Source organism: Equus quagga, chromosome 3, assembly GCF_021613505.1.
Source record: "Equus quagga isolate Etosha38 chromosome 3, UCLA_HA_Equagga_1.0, whole genome shotgun sequence".
Lineage (NCBI taxonomy): Eukaryota > Metazoa > Chordata > Mammalia > Perissodactyla > Equidae > Equus > Equus quagga.
This window is the reverse complement of record NC_060269.1, coordinates 91,689,464-91,709,212: the sequence shown is the minus strand read 5'-3', so window position 1 is coordinate 91,709,212 and position 19,749 is coordinate 91,689,464. Positions and strand designations below refer to the sequence as shown.

The 19,749-nt window shown below is 34.8% G+C and overlaps 1 protein-coding gene across 1 annotated transcript in view; it reads right to left on the bottom strand.

The window, feature by feature from the left end:
• Positions 1-19,749, bottom strand: part of PRKG2 (protein kinase cGMP-dependent 2) — an 87,901-nt gene that overhangs the window by 54,090 nt on the left and 14,062 nt on the right. The window contains exons 2-5 of the mRNA XM_046657150.1: positions 13,211-13,377; positions 8,979-9,092; positions 7,440-7,545; positions 4,032-4,095 (exon numbers count right to left, since the gene is read on the bottom strand). Of these exons, the coding sequence (XP_046513106.1) occupies positions 4,032-4,095; positions 7,440-7,545; positions 8,979-9,092; positions 13,211-13,377 (451 nt within the window). The remainder of the gene's footprint in view (positions 1-4,031; positions 4,096-7,439; positions 7,546-8,978; positions 9,093-13,210; positions 13,378-19,749) is intronic.

Genomic DNA, 19,749 nt, shown 5'->3' with positions numbered 1-19,749 from the left:
CCAAGAAGCCATAGACTCTATCCTGTAAAGAAATGGTTTTCAAACATTTTTTATTCTTTTCTACAGTAAGAAACATATTTTACATGTATGCTAAAACACACAAACGTGAGCATGCACACATAGGGATATTTATGTAAAATTGAAACATATTTAAACAATACTTATACTTACTATTCTGATATTAAAAAAATGTTCCTCTAAATTGCTTTTATGGCCTACTGATGAGTTGTGACCCCCAATTCATCTGTCAGTCTGAAAAGATGTTTTAAAAGATGTTAGAAACCCTGAGAGTAGTTACTTAGTGTTAGGCAAGAGTGGGAAATAAGAAAATCAATTCCAGGGCAGATTGAGAGGTACAGGTAAGAAGAAAACTACACAAACAGCCACAAATCTAGCAAAATGCTGGAGTCTAAGTGCATGTAAATAGAATACATAAAACCAGAAGAAAAATCCAAGGTGATGGAAGACAAAGAAGTGAGCCAATGATTTAGAATCTTTAGAGCATGGCTAGAAATCTTCATTACAAGGAGGTATTGATGATACACAGAGTTATGATTCACACACACACACACACACACACACACACACACACACGCTCCCTGTAGCATGTGACTATGTACCCACGTTGGTTGTTTAAAAAACTACATACAGTTGTTTGGGTTGTTACCAGCTGTTTTTTTTTTTGTTTGTTTGCCTAAGTACAATAGTTAAAACGTCTTAGAAATTTGAAAGCAAACACATCTGGATCAGGTGGACCTTCTCAACTATTCAGGCAAAATTTAGTAGATTTGAGGTTATTTATTTCCAAGGAACCAGAGCCTACAAAATGAAAACCAACAGAAATTCCTCCAATTTAGGTGAGGCAACGATATAGAATTCTGTAACTGAAGAAACGAAAGGGCCCTTAGAGATGTGGTCCACTGCCCCTTTATTTTAGAGATGAAGAGACCCTAATGCTCACCACAATTAACTGACAGCTGCTAGTGACAGAGGCTTGACTATAAACTCTAATCTCTAAACTCTGGACTAGAGAACTTTCTACAACACCTAGCTGCCCAGTGTTTAACTAACTGGTCCATAAACTGTGGCAAAATCCACAATTATCTCAACTTTCTTAAGGCTCTGGATGTAATCATTAAAATGAGACAAACTCTCCAGCTTAGGCAAGTGTTAGCAGAAACTATAAGAAAGGAGGACTATACTTTTAAAAAATGATAAACAGTGAAAAATTCCTGAATAAAGAAGCAGACTATGGCTAACTCTAAATATATGTGTAGTCATGCACTGCATAATGACGTTTCGATCAATGACAGACCACATATACAATGGTGGTCCCGTAAGATTAGTACCATATAGGCTAGGTGTGTGGTAGGCTATAGCATCTAGGTTTGTTTAAGTAGACTCTAGGACGTTTGTATGACGAAATCACCTAATGATGCATTTCTCCCCATCATTAAGCGAGGCACGGCTGTATTCTATTCAGAACATTAAATTAGTGCTTCTCAAACTTTAATAAGCATAAGAATTGCATATTTAAATGTTAAAATGTGGATTTCTGGGCCTCTACCCCAGAGTTTCTGATTCACTAAGTGTGAGATGGTACCTGCGAATCTGCCTGTTAAGCAGCACCACAGGGGATCTGAGTAAGGGCAAGAACATTCCACACCACCCCACCCCGGTCCCGCTCCCACTACACCTCGAGTTCCATGCAAGATGGCAAATGTCAGAGTCACAGTGCAAAGGGTCACTGGGTCAAATGCCAAAGCTCTGTGACAAAGAGTTAGGTGACTCAGGTCAGCCCTACAGTCACATTCCATGCTTCCTGGATTGATCACCACACATGGGAGCAGAAACTCCTTCCACTCTTGTCTTCCGTACTGCACAACTGCCAGGTGCAGAAGTAACATTATCATTTTCATTATCATTAACAGTTACACTGCTTTTGGAATCTGTATCATGCTTCATGATGTTCATTAGTTAACTCTTAGAGCACATCAGTGAATATGTTGGTACTGTTCCCACTCTCCCACAAGAACAGGCTTAAAGGCAACGTCTGCCTCTAGAACTGAATGTTCTGAGTGACTTAAGCTAAAAGAAGAAATGCCATTGGAACACTGCCCAATCAGGGCTATTTGGTCTAGGAGTTTAACAGTCAAAAGCTTAACAAACACATCAGATCAATGGCTTGGTGATGGGAAACTCCAGACCCCTTTCCCCACCCCCACGAAAAATAAAAAACCTTCCAAATCAACTACCAAACAGCATTCGAGACTCAGCCTGTTTTTCTCGAAGATTATGCAGCAAGTTTGTGGGACAGCTGGTCCTGGAACTCAGCAGGCGTTCTGTCATAATTCCGATGCATTAGTGATTGGCTGTTGTCAGGACCCTGTTGATGGGTCATTAGTCCAGGCTATGCTGGTAAATTATGTGCTTTTCTTAGAGCTAAACAGATCCCACGACGCCCTTGTTAATCACTTTCGCATTTGAGAATTTTCACACATTACAGAGACACATTTTTTGCCAGGTATTAATAAAGAGCCCTTTATAAAACTGCCGCCGTCTGCAAATGCTGAGATATAATAAAGCCTTTCTAAGGTGTTTTAAAAGATGAGACTTTCAAACTCGAATTGTGTGTTAATTAATACTGGATTTGAGCCCCCATCTATATATTCTGTAGCTATTGCCTGTGGCTGCTATAAATATGTCTAATTTACCACTTATTTTTAGAGATACTAAATTTTAATATTTGCTGTCAGCATGGAATTCCCCTCTGGTGAATCTACTCTATTAGCATTATATTAAAAACAGATTTCCTTGGTTAAGAAAGAAAATATAGGGCCTCTCCAGCTTTAAAAAAAAATTTCTCAGAAATTACGATGAATTATTAATTTGTAACATCTGTGATTGGGTTATGTTACACCGGGAAAATCCCAAGAGATGCAGGGCAAGCAGTCCTCTTGAAAATGACTTCATATCTGAACGCTCTGGGGACACAAGGCCAGGCACTGTGTCATCATGGCCTGTCCTTGATAAACTGTTGGATGGGTTCCATGAATTGTAAATAGAAACATTACTGGTGTCACTTACACTTAAGGATAAAATGGTCAGTGCTCCCTTCTCAACAGATATTAGTTTACATTGTATATTGTGATTGACAGAGGCATGAATCTGTCAACAATCAGTCTTGCAGAGTTTTTTGGTCCCCCACTGAGAACAGCTCTATAAAAGCTTAAAGTCTACATGTGACTCCTTTACTATTGCTTACCTCCTTTAAATTCTATAAAAGCCATGTTGGTTCCAATGAAACTGACCCCAAAAAAAGTTAGAGAGAGGTTATTTGCTTTGAATTTTAATCTCCGTACTCTGAAGAGGTTTTCATACAATGCATATCATAATAATCCAAGGTACATGTCATAAAAGCATTATTCACGGAAGACTTGACTAGTCTTGGACTAGAACCAACCATCTGGGTGATGCCTAATATGAGTTTTTGAACACATTCCAATATGCTCTTTTTCCCTCGATGTTAAAATAGGCAAAGTGCGTCTTAAGTGCAGTTTTGTTTTTAGTTTTCAAGTATGGAGTATTTCACAGGCTGATTCAGAAGCCTGTCACCAAAAGCCCCAATATACCCTTTCTCTACTCCATTACCTAATTATGCATCACTGACTCCTTCATACTATGAAAACTCTGTAAGGAATTGTGATGTTAATTGCAGAAAATCAAATGCCTCCTGAGTAAGGTGGATTAGTTTTATAAAATATACTAAAAAGATTAAAATATGTAAATCAAATGTCAAGTTACACATGCAAACCCAATTTCCTTTTATACATTTCAGATGAGTCACCCAAACCCATCCCAGCCCCTTAATTCAGTGAGTCGGTCTAAGGTTTTTCACAATAGAAAAAGGCTCTTGGCCTCTGTAGATTGGTGATCTACCATCTTTTCCTTTTTATTCATCAACAGTGCTAATAATGATGAGATTATACTATCTTTTAATAAAATGTATTTTTTACTTTAAAATTTCTTACCACTTCCAGGCAGTCAATAATCTTGGTTAATTTATCTTCAGGTAGATTCTTCAGCAAGGATACACTTCAAAATTAAAAAAAAAAAAACCTTTATTTAATTATCTTCCTGAATTAAACTGCAAATACACACCTATATGTAGATTCAAAAATCTTTATGTGCATTTAAAAAAATAAATGCACTTTTATTTTTCCAAAGTAAACCTCCAAATAATGTCACACATAGATAATTGATTTCAAATACACTGAAATTATATAATCACAGACATTTATCATAGGTAAATGAATAAAAATAGTAAGATACCATAAAGAGAAACAATCAAATTTTGCCTGTTTGGCGAGAAAATATTTTACATTTGTTGGTTTTCAAAGTGAATCATGTCCAGAAATGCGTTTCTCTCCACATCTCAAGATCTCATTCTTATTACCATGGGTGAGGAGCTCTGTATCCAGAGAAGGATCAGATTTTCATCTAAATCCTTGAAATTAAGTAAAGACTGAGTCCAAGGGGGAATAATGTAGGAATTAGCATGGAAATGATCTTTGATTATCAGTCATACTGTACTGTCTTTTGAAATTAATGGTAGCCAGAGGCATGTAATAGAAACATTTTTACAGATAATATACAGAGGATGAGACAGAATCCTGAAACATTATTTGAAAAATAATCAGAAATCTCACTATGATTAACCAATCAACAGATTAAATTGTTCTTTTAGAGAAATTCCTCGTCTACTTTACCCATTTTTACTCAAGACTGTTAATATAATTTCTCTAAGATAAATACTTCTTTCTTACCATCTAAAATTTGACACTGCTATGGAAAAAATAATGCTACTCCACAAATACATGACTGGATCTGATTTGTGAAAAGAGAGCTCTAGACTGATCCTTGCACACGTGCACCAGGAGGCATGTGGCCAGGAGGTGTGTGTAAGAATGTATGCATCCGACACATTTGTAATTGCAAAACAGTGGAACACCCCCGCAATGGGAGCAGATAAACGCACTAAGGTAGTCATATAATGGAACTCTACGACCGGAGAAATGACTGAACTAACCAAATGGATGAATCTTAGAAAAAATATTGAGTGAAAAAATTGAGTTGCAAAAATAACACCAATTTTATAAAGTTCAAAAATAGGCTAAATCAAGCTATATATATAAATCAAGCAAAACAATAAGGAACACCAAGGGAATGATTACTAAACTTCAGAATATAGATTACCCCAAGGAGAGGGGATAGGCGGCTGGGAAATGACGTTGGGGAGCACATGAGAACTCCAACAACGGGCTGACTCTCTACCTTTTAGGCTGGGCAGCGGCTTGACAGCACTCATTGTGTTATTATGTTTGATAATTCATGTACTATGTATCTTTTATATATATCACACACTCCATAATAAAAAGATGTAAATGGAAAAAGAAAGAGCTTAATGTATATTATGAAACAAAGAGAAATGTATTTCTCTAATATGTCTCCCTATTGATGAAAAGGTAAAAGGGAACCAGAACTTTTTTTTTTTGAGGAAGATTAGCCCTGAGCTAACTGCTGCCAATCCTCCTCTTTTTTGCTGAGGAAGACCGGCCCTGAGGTAACATCCATGCCCATCTTCCTCGACTTTACATGTGGGACGCCTATCACAGCATGGCCTTTGCCAAGCGGTGCCATGTCTGTACTCGGGATCCAAACCAGTGAACCCTGGGCCACTGAGAAGCAGAACATGTGAACTTGACCGCTGCGCCACCAGGCTGGCCCCAGAAATTTTATATATATATATACACATATAGTGGCACTTACTGCAAAGGAATACTTCTGTTCCTTTTTTTTAATTGATTAACACACGCTCATCATGAAAGTTCTACTTCTGGTCCAAACTAGGATCTACAATGTTAGCAAGATTCTCTCCTGTAAACCGTCACTTTTGGGGATTAGTGAGGAAAGTGATATGAGGAAAAATCTTCTTTGTCTCCCCTCTATGAAGGCAGAGATCAAGTTTTTCTTGTTGAGCACTGAATCCACAATGTTTAGAGCCTGGCAATAAGTATTTGTTGAATGAATGCCTGACTGACATAACAAAATGAAGAAAGGAATATGTACTAATACATTCTCTCAGCCCCTTCCCCTAAGACAGAACACACTAGACTCCAAGGGAATGAACTGCTATGCCCAGTGGTTCAGGTTTTATCTCAGACATTCAACCCATTAGCACTGGTTTATTTATTTATCCCTTTTTGGCTTTTGTGTGAGAGTCATTCATTAGCTTTAAATGCTGACCTGTGTTGCTCAGTTGTTGGATTTTGAGATCACCTATACTCAGGTAGACCCCACAACACGACGGCTAAGGCACTGGTCGACATATAGGTAAAGGCACCTGCTTGTCATTATGGCTGCCCTCTGCCAGGAGTCATTATTGTCTCTGTGAGAGTAAATCAGCAAGATTCTATAGGAGAAACTTAATGCCTGCCACATTCTACTGATTAGCAATGCCTTCATTCACTATTTATTGAGTCCTCACTATATGCTAGGCACTGAATAGCCCGAAGATCACTGACTTTGCAGGCTAGTTACACAAGATAAAATTATTATACTCAAACAGAACTTAGGAGTTATTTTTTGAAACTGCAGGATATTTTACTATTATTGCCACTTATAGGTAACATTTCATTACAGTACGTATTGCAGCTTCAGAGACTGTCAAAGCTCCCACAAAGGCAGAAATAGTTTAAATAAGAAAATTGCATTTGCCAGAAAAAAAATTTTAACATATAACTGACTTTTTCAGTTACATAAGTATTTGTTTCTCTATAATTTGATGCATCCAAGTCGTTGGGGATACAGTACGGTTCACAAAATAAATATGTTCTGAGGATCCATGCCATCAGGGCAAGCATAATAACATTTTTGGTAAGTTAATTTGCTACAAATAATAGTAATTTGAAAGATGGTGTGGCTATGCAAATAAGAAAAAGAACGTCTCAGGTAAAGCAAGTAAGGACAGCAAAATAAATTAATTTTAGTAGTATTCTAGGCAAAGCATTATTAGAAAGATTATCTTTAGCTATCCACTTCCAAATTATAGAATGTCTTTCAAATATCAACTGAGCAATCCAGGTGAATATTTTAGGATTCTTTGCACATTTTTCTATACTATATACAATGACTCCATCAATACAAGAGCAAAATTAGCAAGAGAACTAAACCAGTGCACAAGGCTAATGGGAATTAAATAAAAATTTTTATATATAGTGGCATTTACTGCAAGGGAATACTTTTGTTCCTTTGGTTTAATCACGAGGAAAGTGCTTAAATGAGAGAAGCTATAGTAAAGTAATTATTCTGATAAAATCCTTGTATCCACAATATGGCTTCACCATCTTCTGCTCTTTCCACCAATGTGTTTTTCTTACCTTCTAAGGAAGTTTCTGTACTGTTCATCTCTCGCTTGAGCTGTCCTTCTCATTATATTCTGGAATACCTCTCGATCTAGTGCCCAAGTTTTAACATTGGTAATAGCTTTAGAAAAATCAAGAAAATAATAAAATATTATTTAGCCCCACATTAAGAAAACACTCTAAAATGTTAATCAGTAAATTTTTCATATATTCTCATAAAATGGTATTTCTTGGAAAAACGCACAGTCCACAACAACAAACATGCAAATAGAAGAAAGTAGTGATATAAATAGTGGGTAATTTTATAAAATCATTTTTGGCTTTGAAATGAAGCGATTTGGAAGTGAGTAGCAAAAAATTTCCTTTCTAATTATATTTTGCTTAGGATGATATCAAAATTAGTTCGCAATTCCTAATTACACACTACATCATCAGAATGTATTTCAGATTTGTGCTGTGATACAGGAGAAAGCCAGCCAGCCTATAGCTAAACAAAGAGTGAAGAATTCACAAGCAGAAAATTGAAAGTAAAAGATCTCTGTGTGTATAAGTGTGTTTTCATGTCTTTTTATGTTGTTTAGGCATCGTTGTAAATGAGAGCCAAAATATTTTAAGGGTATCTTTACGGTTACTTTTGTATAAAATGTATACAAATCATTTTCAAAGAGACTATGCAAGACAATTTTTGGAGATAATTTTTTTATAGGAAAGACAGAAAGCAAGAATAAAATCTAAAAAGGAAGAGGAGCAGAAGTAGCAGGTCTAAAAACATCTATATGAAATTATGGTTGTAAGCTTTTTTAAAAAGGAGAAATGAGAGCCTATAAAACAGAACAAAATCCAAAGCTCTGGTTTATTAAACTTTAGAGTGAATTAGAATCATCTTGGCATTCTTGTTAAACATGCAGATCCCTGGGCCCCATTGCCAGAAGTTGTTTAGAGCGAAGCCCCAGAATCTGCATTTTTTTAATCAAACACTGCAGTAATGATGAGACATGTAATGCAGTCCCAAACACTGAGAAAAATTACATCTAAGTAATTCAGAAGAAAATCCCAGATCACCAAGAATAAAGTCAACAAAAACAGGAACCCTAAGGAGAAGCAATTAAACTAATCCCAAAAGTCATTCATGGAAACTCTCATTAATTAATTCATATCTCTTTTGATATATACACATTTTCATTGGCTTAATTATTTTTTTCTGATTTATAATATGGTCAGAACCTCATGGAGAAGAGAAAGCAAACATTCTGGATGAGCCAAAGGCAGATGTCTACACAGTAAACAAGTGAAGTGGCCATTAAAGCAAATATTGGAATCATTCAATTTAAAGCTATTTTCCTATTTGATATACAGGTATCTGATGGGAAGGTTCTTTTAAGCTTAAATCATTTAGACAAGGTTTCAATATAAATTCTTTCATAAGCATAGCACTTCTATTAATAACAGCATATGAGACACAATGGGAGACAAAAACCTCAGGAGGCAATAGTGACTTAGGTTATTTTAACGCTGTGTAACAACTCAAAAATACAGCATTTCATCTCCTGTTACCTTTCACAGAGGCAGTCCTTGTACAGTTGTATAAAATGGCTAGTTCCCCAAACGTGGTCCACATAGGGATGGACGATAGCAATTTCTCCCCTTGGAACACCTCTAGTTGGCCCTCTATCAAGTAGAATTTAAGAAAAACACAAATAGTCAAAATCCACCTGAATTCCATCAATTAAAAAATAAAACAATCAGAAAGTATAAACAAGAACACAGGTAAGATATCTTATGGTTCTCATTATAATCAAGTGGTTATGAGTACAGACTGAAACCAGTACCGCCACTTACTTACTGTTAACCAATTCACCTTAAAGGAGTTACCCACTCTGCCTGCGTTCCTCATTGATAATGGGGATGATAACAATATTTACTTCATGCAGTTGTTGTGACAATTAAATAAGTTAATATAGATAGGGAACAGAGACACATAATAAAAGTCAGGAAGTCTTAATGATGCTGTTAATATTATTATCATTGTTACAAAGCTCTTTCCCTAAAGCAGTGGATGGCAAATGTTTTATCTAAAATTCATTCCACCCCATGAAAAATGCTGTACATGAAACTATTTCTCTTGTGCAAGGAACACAACAATCACTGTATGTCTTGAAAACAGGGCACAGACATTCATACCGGCAGAAGGACTAACTTGTCATAACTGAGAGGTGAACTGGCCCTGGAGTCACACTGCCTGCCTCTGACTGGTCACTGGCTGTGTGACCTTGGGTGAGTTACTTCACCATGCCTCAACTGTTGTCTAAGCCCCATTCACTGAGATGAATTAATGAATGGAAGTCACTAAGAAGAGTGCTTGAGAACAACAATATCAAGACAATTAGAAGACAAGCTACAGGCTGGGAGAAAATATTTTTGCAAAAGACACATCTGAGAAAGGACTGTTTTACAAAATATAAAAAATATACTGTTTTCTTAAAACTCAACAAAAAGAAAACAATCCACTTAAAAAATGGGCCAAAGATCTTACCAAAACTCACCAAAGAAGATTTACAGATGGCAGACAAGCATATGAAAAGATGCTCCACACCATATTTCATCAGAGAAATGCAAATTAAAACAATGAGATACCACTACACACCCATTAGAATGGCCAAAATCTGGAACACTGACAACACCAAATGCTGGTGAGGATGTGGAGCAACAGCATCTTTCATACATTGCTGGTAGGAATGCAAAACAGTACAGCCACTTTGGAAGACAGTTTGGTGGTTTCTTGCAAAATTAAACATATTCTTACCATACAATCCAGCAATTGTGCTCTTTAGTGTTTACCAAAAGGAGCAGAAAACTTAGGTCCACACAAAAATCTGCACATGGATGTTTATAACACCTTTATTCCTAATTGCCAAAACTTGGAAGCAACCAAGAAGTCCTTCAGTAGGTGGAAGGATAAACTGTGGGACATCCAGACAATAGAATATTATTCAGCACCAAAAAGAAATGAGCTATCAAGCCATGAAAGACACAGAGGAACCTTAAATGCATATTACTAAGTGAAAGAAGCCAATCTGAAAAGACTACATACTGTATGATTCCAACCATATGACATTCTGCAAAAGGTAAAAGTATAGAGAAAGTTAAAAGATAAGTCTTTGCAGGGGTTGGGGGGGTGGATGAACAGGCAGAGCACAGAGGATTTTTAGGGCAGTGAAAATACTCTGTATGATATTATAATGATGGATATATGTCATTACACATTTGCCCAAACCTATAGCATATAAACATCAAGCATGGACTTTGAATGATTCTGATGTGTCAATGTAGGCTCGTCTTTGATAGAAAAAAAAAATGTACCATTCTAGTAAGTTATGTTGATAATGGGAAAGGCTATGGATCTCTAGGGGCAAGGGGTATATGGGAAATATCAGTCCCTCTCTCTCAATTTTGTTGTAAACCTAAAACTGCTCTAAGAAATAAAGTCTTATAAAAATAAAAAGAAGAATGCTTGATATTAATCTCTATCTAGGCAAAGGCTGGGGGAAGAGAGAAACAGAACTTCAGGCAACCTCCTCACAATTCTTTCGCCCTGGCAATTCTCCTCTCCTTTCCCTTCAAACATGCAAATAAAGCTCACCTAACCAAAACCTTAGGCAAAAAAGATCTATATTCTTAGAGGAAGAAAATTGGTGGGGTTATTTCTCTTTCCCTTGAAGAATTAATCTTTCCTTCTCCCAATTACCACTATGTAGCTCTAGTCATCTCTGTCCATCCATTCATTCAACAAATCTGATCTGAATACCTACGTTGTGCCAGGAACTAGTCCAGGTGCCAGAGAGACAGGGTGGACAAAGCAGAAAAGATACTCATGCTATTAGAACTCCTATTCTAGTAAGAAATAAACCCTGTTTTGGCTCCAAATCCTAAAGATTAGATATGCAGTTTAATAATTTCTCATTACAACTAAATTCTATTCCATTGAAAGCACTTAGTTGGACTGTTGAGTTGATATCATGGATCTCAATGCATTTCAAGTTTTTTTCCTAATTGGTTATGGCTCATGCAACTTGAGCAATACTGAATAATTATATGGAATAACAAAAGTTTAAGCTAAATATGCTTTTATTATTTGTTATTCATGCTATATTTTATAAAGGCAAGATTTTTAATTAACAAATTAATTAGCTCAATTAGTTAAGTTACACAATTCAGTCTTTAGGTAACATCATGATTAACTCAAATAAGAAACTATCCGATTTTCCTTTTCAAATGTGATATATCCTGATTTCAGTGGCTGTACTGATGCTGACTTCTGTTCAAACTCCTCTCCCCAAGCCTTTCATCAGAGTTACTGACAAGGAACAAGATGGGCTGACGTGAGTTCATCCTTTCCTAGCAGGTTCCATAAATATTTCTTGACTTAATGACCTTTCTTCTCTTGCCAGAACGTTCTAGCGTTGCTAAAGTAGAAGTGAAATGGCCAAGAGAAAAGTTAAAAGAGGAGAGGATTGTTCTCGATCACCTGTCCCTAAAAACTTGAAGGCTAGCTAAATTGACTATAATCTACTTCTTGGGTAGAAAAATTACTTGAGAATCACTACAATTTTAAGGGTGTCTACAAAGATGTTTATAGCATATAATACATGAATACTTATGAAACTGGCATGTTTAAAGAATCAAAGTATATGAAAACAATCTTTTATACTCTATAAATAGAATAATAAACATTTATTTGTTTGGATAGGTAACTTCTGCCCCACACCTAAGGCCCCAAGGAAACAAGAATCATAAAAGATTGCCAGGAATTATAATGCAAAATAGAAGGCCACAGCACATCTCAGGTTACCACTCCATATGAGTAAGCCAGTTTAACTTTTTTCCCTAAAACTCCAAAAGTTGGGACAAAATCAGAATTTGACAGAGTGTTCAATAACCATAAGCCATGTTCAGATAATTTCTTGCTCCTATATCTAAAAAAATTTCTTTAGGTAGCACTATAAGATTTATGCATTTGATATGCATTTGAGAAATAAATCCTTTGCCTATCCAACCATTATAATCCACCCAGCATGTAAGCATGTTCAAGTGATCATATATGGTGGAAACCATTGAAATGGCCCTAAAAACACCAGTTTTAACCTTAAGGCATTCCATTTGATTCATCTGTTGGTTAAATGTACCTAAATTATCTTTTGAAATCATTGGTATATAACCAAAATACTTTACAGAACCATGGAAATAATTGTTTTCTTTTTCCTGGTATAACAACCTAAAAATGTCAATATAAGCAGCAGTATTTTCTATACTTTGAAAGACGTTTTTGTAGTTGTAGGGTGAGTGGCACTGTGATTAAAAGTATGGACTCTTGAGTCAGATTGTCTAAGGTTGCATTCTGCCTCCACCACAAATGAGTTGTGTGGCCTTGGGTAAGTGACCTAACCTCTCTGTGACATAGTTCACATTAATAACATGGAGATAATGGCACTTGCCTAACAGAGTCAGTGAGCTGAAATGAGATCTCTCTATTAAGTAGTCAATAGGATGTCTGACATATAGAAAGCATTCAGTTAATACTAAGTATTATTATCATCATGATTGGATCAACAACGTAACTATTTCATGAGCTCAATCTATTATATTTTCTACAAATAGAGCAAGTAGTTTTGTATTTTTATAAATGTTTGCAAAAAATTATGAGGCAAATATTTGTTATATGATAACTAGAAAAATCTGTTATATAATAACTAAAAAACACTAGTTTTATGATAATTAGAAAAACCCACCTGCCAGCACAAAGATATGGTTTCCTGGTTCTCCTTGCTTAATAATGTAACTCCCTTGCTGGTAGTTTCTCCCATACATGCATTCCACCATGTCTTTGATCTGCTGAGGATCCAGTCTCTTCAGAAACTGATTTTTATTAAGGGCATCCGTAATGAGCTTCTTCTCACTGTTATAATGGAAAAGAGACATTAGTTACAGTTAATGAAAACCTGAATCTTGCCATTACTACTATATACTTACAACTTTTCCAGCAGGGATAAATTTTTTTTCTAGCCCCACCAATACCTGACCCTCATAACTATCATACTTTACATGGAAATCCTTTAAAAATATTTTTGAGTATTTTTCTGGTAATCATTATTAAATCAATTTTTATCATCACTCCTAATTGTCATCATCACAAATGTACCATTTATCAAAATCCCTGACACACTACCAATGGATATATGACTTTTAGATGGAAAGCAAATCTGGTTGGCAGGTGGACGGTGTATTTAACAGATTACAACACAGTATTCATCCACTGACATGCACACACGCATAGTGCCGATGGCAATAACTTTATATTTTATTTAATCCTCACCACTCTCCAGTGAGATAATTACTACCCCTACTTTATCAATAAGTAGACTAAAAGGTAAGAAGCAACTTATTCCCTCTAGGATTTATATCTAAGTCTGTGAATTTGAAGTCTGAGCTACTTCCATGCCATCACTTGCCTCTTCTGAGCTGGAAAAGTCGGCTCCCTTGGGACTTGGTTTGATCAATCACAGAAGATACTGGTGGTGGTCTGGGTTTGCCTAGATTTTGAACTCTTGGTATATCTAGACTAGACAGAACCTACATTTCCAATCTCACAGACTATTCATTCCCAAATTCAAGGTCCACTTGTTGATAATCCTAGAACATTCTATTTTCTTTTGGAAAAGAAGTATCTCAAAATAATTACCCAATCAACATTACTATAAATTTCAAATGTTTTAATTACCATACCTTATATGGAGCTATCATAGAATTAATGAGCTGAAGAAAAGTTGCCTTGTGGGCTAAGTCAGAATCTTTGCACAATATATTTGCGCTCACTCAAACTCAGTGTGATTTTTTTAAAGAGGTTTTTTTTTCTGTATTTGTTATTCAAATTCTCTCCCATCACTAGCTTTACTGTTTCAAAATTTGTTATCTTTTTCTACATAGAAAGTTTTCAAACCCAAGGTAAAATTTCACGGAATTAGATACTTCCTTTATGACCCCATCCATCAGATCATTAGGCTTCATGGAAGAAACAGAATGAATTCTTGTACAGAAATCTCTTCTTCCCTCCAGTCACTCCATCATCCTCAGAGCCATCTAAACCTTGAGAACTTCTTTCCTCCTTCACCTAATCTATCACCAAATCTTGTCAATTCTCTTTACAAAATATCACTGTTATCCATTTTAGTTTCCATTTTCAAGGACGTCACTACAGTCCAAGAAAAAACCTTAGGTCTGGACAACTTTAACAGCTTCTTTTTTTGGTATTTTAGTTTCTAGCCTCTTTCTCCCACAGTCCATTCTATACTGTATTATCAGGTTAATCTTGCTAAAAAACTAACTTCACTCTAATCTCATTCTTCCTTCATCCACTAAAACCAACAATTCATTCAATTGATATAGCGTATACTGAGAAAATACTTTCGCTAGATGTTCTTGTCAGTGCAAGTGGTAGAACTGTGAACAACAACCAAAAGCCCCAGCTTTCATGGGCCTTTCATGCTAGTGTAACTTTCCAGGAAATGTTTCCTCAAGGCCTACATATCCCAATATCCTAAAATACATTCCAAGAAGCACTGCTCCTTTATAAGCAAAAGTGTGCTGAGTTTAAACAATTTTGGAAATTCACAAAGCATACCTTAAAGGTTCAAAGAAATCTTGCGGTAAACAAATCTTTTTAAACCTTTTCCAAAACCTCAATGGCTTCTTTATTTATTTCTTTTTTTGGTTTAACTTTTATTAATACTCCATGGAAGTATTGTGAAAACTCTTTTCACCATAGAAGAAAATCAACATCCCACAATCTGATATTGCCCATTTCCCACCACATGGCTTCAGTATATCCATCTTGCACTTACTCCTTAAAATAAATCCTTTGTTATAGATAGACTGGTATCTTCATTGTCTCCTATGCCTGCCAGCTTTACCTTCAGGCTTGGCATGTGTTTTCTCCCCTAACTTAGTTTCTTCTCCCCTCAACCTATCCAAACCTTACACTCTACCAAGAAACCTCTCATGACCTCATCAATCCTGCCCGGATACCATAGCTCAGACAATCTTTTTATTCTACTCTAAACTCCTAAAGTACTTGTATTCATGTCCATTCAATTCAACAAATTTATCAAGCATTTACTTAGGACACAAAAATTAACTAAGCATGGCCCATGGCCTCAAAGAGTTCCCAGATCCTTTTAAACTAGTTTAGTGAATAAACATACTGTAATATTCCATTAGAAAAGAGCTCTCTCTGAGCTTTCCTCCAAACTAGATTATAAATTCTTGGAGGAGTGGGTCTTGTCTTGAATTTTCTGTTTAAGCAGCAGAATAAAGCACTGATTAAGTGTGTGAACTTTGCAACTCCTCCTACAACTGTGATACGCCTGCTATTATAAGCACAACTCTCCCTGCTCACAAGAAACAACTATAACAGGTGATTAAAATATAAATTTACAAATCTGTTTGAAAGCTTTGGAGATCTATGAACATAACAAAAGCTTGATGAGCCATGATCAATAACAGAACATGAGCTTGACATTCACCTCTGCTTTTCTTTTCAAGGCATTTACTGACTTATAGGCAGCACTGAGTAGAGTTTTGGCAGTCCCAAAGGGTTAGAAAGACAAAAGTTTGTGTTCAAGACACACCATGATGAAGGGGTCCTGTTAAACACTGAGGATTTCAGATGGGATATCTAAAGGGCTGCAACCTAGAATTAAGGACTAACCAAAAACAAGCTAGCTCTCAAAAAGACTGAAAACCAACTTTGAAATGACTGATTCCTATTTCCTATTTTGGTCAAAATAATTTTCCCCTAGCCTAACCGCCTGGTAGAAGCAAAGGTAAATCTTTTCTGTAGGATGTTCACAAAATCTAGAACTCAAATTTTCTCTACAGTTTTTCATAAGAAACATCTGGTATGAGATCAAAAATGACTAGGCATACCAGTAGAAAAGATCGAATGACTGAAGACCAAGAAGAAAAAAAGACAATAGAAATAGATCCATAGTAGATAAAAATGTTGTAGGAATCAGATACATACCTTAATATAATTGTAATTAATGTTTAAGAAAATCAAGGACAAAATGGAGAATTTCAGCAGAGAATACAAATCTTTTTTAAAAGTCAAATATAGATTCTAGGATTGGAACACATAATATTTAAAGCTTGGAACTAATAGATGAGTTTAAAAATCTCATAAAACACAGTTGAAAAGGGGTAGAAACTGAATATAGGCATGTAGAGTATATCTGGATGGAAGACTGAAGAGAACCTAAGATGGAAAATAGAGCAATAACAACGAAAACAAAATGAAACATAGGAAACATATAAGGCATGACAGAGAAGTTGAACATATGTGTAATCTGGGCCACTGAAGAAAGGGAAAGAACTGGCCTGAAACAATATATGAAGGTATCATGTTCAAGAATTTTCTTAAATCAATGAAAATACATCAAGTCACAGACAAGATGTACAACAAATCCCAAACAAAATATATGCAAAGAAAACCATATCTAGTCTCATCATAGTCAAAGTACTGAAAACCAACTACAAAGAGAAAACTCTACAAAGTAGCTGAAGAAAAGAGACACATTATCTTCAAGACCAACAATAGGACTGACTTACTCTTCAACAGAAATAATGGAAGCCAGAAGACAATGGAATACCTTCAAAGTGCTTGAAAGTGCCTATTTTAATATCTTTATCCACTGAAAATGTCTTCAAAAATGAAAGCAAAATGAATATATTTTCAAAAATGTTATTCCATTGACAACAGACGCAGAAGAAAAATTATCCCAGATGGAAAACAGTAAATGTTAGAAGGAAGAAAGAACAATGGAAAAAGTAAATACATGTGTGACTAGAAGAAGCTTACCTTGATAAAAGAGTAATACCTTGTAGAGTTTAAAATATATGACAAATAAAATGTAGGAAAACAACAGCCAAAATTATAGGGGTGGGAGGGACAAAGGGGTTGTCAGTAAATGGAGTCAACGTAATTTAAGGTCTAGAAATGCATAAAAATATTGACCTATAGTAGAAATTTAACAAATTAAGGATGCATGTTATAATGTAGGGTAACCCCTACAAGATTAGTCAAAGAATGTTTAACTAGAAAGCTTTTCTCTTCACAGAAGAGAAAATGGAATAATAATACATACCTGATCAATCCAAGAAAATGGCAAAAAAGTAAAGAAAAAGAAACCAATGAAGTGGAGCAAATAAGAAACAAATAGTAAGATGTTAGAGTTAAGCTCAAATATTTTGTATTTACATTAAACATAAATGTACTAAAAACCCTAATTAAAAGACCAAATTGTCAGACAGACTGATAAAAAAATTAAATAAAAAAGAAATACTAAATATGTGTTGCTTATAAGAGGTATGCCTTAAAGATAAAAATATAGAAATGTTCAAAGTGAAAAGATGGAAAAAGATATACTATGTAGACACCAATTATTAAAAATATTTTCCTGTATACAGGAAAGTAGACTTTAATGAAAAACACATTTCTAGAAATAAAGAGGAATATTTCATATTGATATCATCAGGAAGACATAAATATTCTAAATGTATATGCTCCTAATTAGATAGCATCAAATTGACAAAAAAAAAAAAAAAGACAAAATTAAAAGAAGAAATAGACAAATCCATAATCATTTTGGGAGATTTTAACACATTTCTCTAAGTAGCTAATAGAATAAGCAGACAAAAATTAGTTAGAAAATGGAAGATCTAACTGGTATTTTAAAAGACTATATTCAACTAATTCAAATTACACATTCTTTTCAAGAGCACATAGAACTTTCATGAAAATTGATCATATGATGGACCACAAAGCAAGTCTCAATAAATTTCAAAGAACTGAATCATACACAGCATGTTCTTTGAATACAGTAGAATTAACTAGAAATAAATAACAAAAATAATCAGAAAATCCTCAAATGTTTGAGAATTGAGCAATACGTTTCTAAACAGCCCATTGATCAAAGATTAAATCATAAGGGAAGTCATAATATTTTGATATATATGAAAAAATATGACATATCAAAACTTGTGGTATGTAGTTAATGCTAAGAGAGAAAGTGACAGTATTAGATACATCACAAAAGAAGAAAGACTAAAAACGAAGGACTTACGTGTTCATCTCAAAGACCTAGAAAAAGAAAAGCAATTGAGTTCAAAAAAGGGAAAGGGAAAGAAATAACAAAGTGGAAGCAGAAAATAATAACACAGAAAGAAAAAAGTGCAATGAAGAGAATCAACATAATACAGCTCAAAATAGTTTATTTGAAAAGACTAATAGAACTGATAAATTCATGGCAAGACATGGAGAAAAAGAGAGAAAGAGATGGAGAAATTACCATTATTTGATACGAGAAAGGAGACATTACAGATATGAAAAAAATGAGTGGATAGTAGGAACAACTATTTTGAAAATTTACATTAAATGAAAAATCCCTAGAAAAATACAGCATACCAAATCTGACATAAGAATAGGAAATCTAATTAGCAATAAAGAAATTAAATAAAAACTCTCCCACAGAGAAAATTCTAGACCCATGTGACATTACCATTAAGTTTTCTAGACACGTAAGGAAAAAATATTATTAATCTTACACAATATTTTCCAGAAAATAGAAAAGAGAAATTTTTTCCCAACTTTTTTATAGTGCCAGAATAGCCTGATTACAAAAGCCCATATTACAAGAAAGGAAAATTAAAGGCTAGTATCCCTAATGAAAATAGGTGTAAAAGTTAAAACAAAACAAACAAAGAAACAAGTACATAAGATAACTATTCTAGATCAGACTGAAAATTAATTAATGTAATTTACCACATGAAAAGAACAAAGGAGAAAAAAATACTACAAACTCTTATTGGATGAAGAAAAAGTATTTGTAAAATTAAACAGTTGTATACGATTTTTAAAGTCTAAAAAAGCTCTTAGAAAATTGGAACAGAGGGGAATTTCCTTAATCTGATAAAAGATATCCATAAAACAAAACAAAAACAGAAAGTATTGCGTCACATGTGAAATACTGAAAGCTTTCCTCCAGATATCAGAAATGTGATACTTCAATTCCACCCTGAGTCAGAAGTGTGAGCAAATTTAATAAGGTGAGACAAAAGAAACAAAAAAAGAAAAAATATCAAAGATGTAAACATAGGAAAAGAAGAAATAAAAATGCTATTCTTTCTAAAAGACATGGTTGTGTAAGTGAAAAATTCAAAAGAATGTACAGGTAAAACTATCAAAATTAATAAGTGATTTCAACAATCATTGGCT